The sequence below is a fragment of the Nicotiana tabacum genome, chromosome 8 (genome assembly GCF_000715075.1).
Source record: "Nicotiana tabacum cultivar K326 chromosome 8, ASM71507v2, whole genome shotgun sequence".
Lineage (NCBI taxonomy): Eukaryota > Viridiplantae > Streptophyta > Magnoliopsida > Solanales > Solanaceae > Nicotiana > Nicotiana tabacum.
In genome coordinates, this window is record NC_134087.1 from 8,589,834 (window position 1) to 8,594,060 (window position 4,227).

General features: G+C 36.8%; 1 protein-coding gene across 1 annotated transcript; it reads right to left on the reverse strand.

Moving 5' to 3' along the window:
* Positions 1 to 691: 691 nt before the first annotated feature.
* On the reverse strand, positions 692 to 3,968 carry LOC142162960 (uncharacterized). Its single transcript, XM_075220191.1, has 5 exons — positions 3,735 to 3,968; positions 1,850 to 2,140; positions 1,462 to 1,695; positions 1,147 to 1,410; positions 692 to 1,102 (listed from the first exon to the last, which is right to left on the reverse strand). The coding sequence occupies exons 1-5, from the start codon at positions 3,966 to 3,968 to the stop codon at positions 692 to 694; spliced, it is 1,434 nt and encodes a 477-aa protein (XP_075076292.1).
* Positions 3,969 to 4,227: the final 259 nt, after the last annotated feature.

Below are 4,227 nucleotides of genomic sequence, written 5' to 3' on the forward strand. Positions count from 1 at the left end.
TCATATCCCAACAAATTTAGTATGCTTTCTTTGGTACCCTCATCTGCTCCACCACAGTAAACCTGGCTTTTGCTTATATTAGCTTTCAGTTCCAAAGCCTCCGAAAATAAGTCAAACCTATCTTTTAGAAGCTGCACAGATTTAGTATCACCCCGAGCAAATATTAGCAAATCATCTGCGAAGAAAAGATGAGTAATCCTTAATTTTTGGCATCTAGGGTGAAAATTAAATTCAGGTTCATCTTTTAAAGTTCCCAAACACCTATTCTAAAATTCTATAAGTAGAACAAAAATATATATAGACATCGGGTTACCTTGTCTGAGTCCTTTCTTGGCTTTTATTGTATTAGACAGTCCTCCATTAATCAAGAATGTATAGTTGATTGTGTTTGTATATGTCATGATCCATGTGATCATTTTCATAGGAAAACCCAACTCTTGTAATATTTGTTCAATAAAATATCACTCTACTGAATCATAGGCCTTTTGTAAGTCCACTTTGATCATGAACCTCGGAGAGATATGGCTTCTGGTATATCCCTTCACTAGCTCGTGGCTTAGAACAATATTATCTGAAATAATTCTTCCAGGAATGAATGTTGATTGTCTATGTCCCACAATTCCATCAAGCACTCCTTTAAGTATGCCTGAGATCACTTTAGATATTATCTTGTACAAAGTAGAGCAACAAGCTATGGTCTAAAATCTCTTATTGTTTCAGGATGAGTAGACTTTGGAACCAGTGTAATCATAGTATTATTCACAACCCTAAGTAACTTGTTCTCAGTGAAGAATTCTTGTACGGCTTTACATACATCGCCTTTAACAATGTCCCAACTTCTTTTAAAGAATAACCCATTGAAACCATCAATCCCTGGAGCCTTATTATCATCAATAGCAAATAGAGCACTTTTAATTTCCTCATGAGTAACCTCTACGCACATACTCCTTTGTTGATGCACTGAAAGGCAAGGACCATGTCTCATTATACTTAGATCAATACAAGATAGTATATCGGCATTAGAGCCTAAAAGACCTTTATAGAATTGAAGAATTTCTTCCTCAATATTAGCATGTTTCTGCAGCATTCTACCAGTAGCATCCTTGAGTATAGAAATATTATTAGAACTTGCTCTAGCTTTCATACATGCAAAAAATATTTGTTGTTTCCATCTCCAGCATTAATCCAATGAGCCTTTGATTTTTGTTTCAAGATCCTTTCTTGTATATCAGACCATTTATGAAGATCAGCCAAAACTTCTTTTTCTCTTTCCATTAGACCAGTGTCAATATTCATGGTAAGTTGTGTCTGGACAACTTGCACCTTTTCCCTAGCTTCATTAACCCTTCTGTCCACACTTCCCACCTCAACTTCCATTAAGTTTTTCAGAGGATCTTTACATAGCTTTAGCTTGTACCAAACTTTGAACATATAAGTACCACAAATATCTTGCTCTCATACAGTAGCAACTAGCTGTAGAAACTTATCATTATCAGCTAAAATACTCAATAATCTGAATGGCCTCTTATTACTCCTACTAGCTTTTGCCAAATCAATGTGGATAGGAGAGTGATCTGAAAAAGAGTTCTCTCTAAGCTGAGCAGTGAAAGTCCCAATCCATGACCCAAGGAGCATTGCACAAAGCTCTATCAATTCTACTCCATACATGACCATTTGTCCATGTATAAAATCTACCTGTGGCTTTCATATTTATTAAGTTGAGTGAGTCCAGGACGTATTGGAATTTCCTCGTCTCATAATTCGTGACTGGTTGATCTCCCATTCTATTTGTAGTAAGGAGAGGACTATTAAAATCCCCACATATACACCAAGGTTCTGTAATGCCAACACCAATGTTCAGGATTCCAGCCCACAAGTTCATTCTCTCCTCTATAGAGTTCTTTCCATAAACCACTGTCATCACGCAGCTAAAATCAGTTCTCCTATCAGCAACTTTATAATGAATATACTGAGTATGAGTTTCCAAAATCAATACATTAACTTCAATTGCTTTCCAGAGTAACCAAATTCTACCATTTACAGCTTGTGCATAATTATGAGCAAAAATCCATCCTTTAGCAATCCTAGTAATACTATTATTGAATTTAGCCTCTTTTACCCTTGTTTCTAAGATCTCATCCTACGTTATTCTATGTTTATTCAAATAGTTCCTCATCTCTCTTTGTTTGAAGGGTTTATTCATGCCCCTCACATTCCATATAAGTCATCTCATTGTAAAATATGTGTCTTCCTCCCATCTGGAGGCGTGTCTGCTTCCTCAATATCTAAGTTTCCTTCTGACAATGGAGTAAAAGAATTGGTACTTCTCATAGAAGGTCCTAGTCATAACTTAGACTGAGATCCATGTTGCACTAGGGCTGCATATGACATAGCTCTTTGTCCCCATGATGTGCTTGGCTGAGAACTAGTTGCAACAGTAGGTATCCTATCAGGTGTCTTCTTTAACTCTGGCTGCACAGCCCTCAATGGCTATTGTTCAGGTTCTTTCTGCACTTGAACAATTGTGGATACTGTAGGTTCATGTTTCTGTGAAAGCTTACTTACCCACTGTTTAATTGGTTCCTTCCTTTCTCCTTTATGGGCCGCTTTAGTCTCTTGCCTTTTTTTTGCATGTTGCTAGTTTTCCTTTACATTTTCTCCTTTGCATGTATGCTCATACATCATACAAGTTTTGCAAAATACAGGTCTCCATTCATATATCACATCTTGTGTAAATGTTTTTCCTGATTTATCAACTAGTTTGATTTCTAAAGGCAAATATTTTGTCATATCCATATCAATTAGTACTCCGGCAAAAGACACTCGTATTTGCTTTTTGGTACATTCACCCGCAAAGAGTGGATTACCTAATCGACTTGCAACTTTACTAAGTGTCTTCGGTCCCCAACATTTCAAGAGTAAGTTAGGGAACTTTACCCATAGAGGCATTGTTCGAGGAAGTTCCTGTTTGAAATCAAAATCTGGAGACCATACCTTTAAAATCAATGGCATGTTATTTATTGTGTAAGACCCAGAATATAGAATTTCATCCCTATCATGAATACTCTTGAATTTAACTATGTAGAAACCACCATCATGCAAGAATATTAGGGGTAGCCACTGAGTTCCAGTTACGGGCAATATAGCGACTCATATAAGTGAAATTCAGAGTGTCCCCAAGCACATAAAGCACCAGGGCATTCTTCCAAATCGCAGTTTGCTTCTCAATTTTAGTACTTCCCAACATTACTATAGGTTTCCCATCGATAATTGATGGGGGAATAAAGGACAAGGGCATACCATTTCCAGCAACTCAATTCTCAGAGAACAATCCAGATTAGGAGTGGCAAACAGACGGGTCGGGTCGGATATGGTTCGGGTTCGAAAACGAATAATAAAAAAACGAATCAATTATCCGACCTGACTCATATTTAATATGGATAAAAAACGGGTTAACCGGCGGATAATATGGGTTACCCATATTATCCATGACTTCTTGTATATTATCACTTTTCGGAGAATTCTTAGTGTCCCTAACTTGATGAATCCCCAATTTGAGGCTTTACAAATGTAAAAGTTAGACCAATTGGTGGCTCGTATCCATATTTGACCCATTTTTAAAAAGTTAATTATGCAACCCATTTTTTAGTGAATAATATGAATGGTTAACTGTTTTCTTTTAACCATTTTGTCACCCCTAATTCAGACCATGTCGGTGCCTTCTGCGCTCGAACCTCAATTACATCCTCTGTCCCTACTAAGCTCTTAGATCCCGATGCCACATCCATTTTTGCCTTCTCAATTTGATTCTCAGATGGTGCTGTTACTCGCATGTTCATTGCTTCAGTAGCCAATTGGATTTTTACGAGGGTTTCTTTTTCAGTAGTTCCTTCCTTAGTTGATTCAGTCGGTATAGCTGCTGCTGCTCCAGTACCTACTTGTTTCCGTGGTCTTCGTCGCTTCGCCATGGAAATGGTTCTCAAGTGCACTTTAGCAAGAGGCGCCAATCATGCGCCGAGACCAATTCCAGTTTTATTATATTATTATTATTATTGTATAAGGCTTTTATTTTCTAAAATGAATATTTATTTATTGTAAAATATGACATTAATAACGTTCAATTTTGTAACAATCATCAAGTATATTTTCTTAACTGAAACAAATATTCTGCTAAAGTACTTCCAGAAAAAATACAACATATGCTTGCGTTTTACTGGATATAATAAT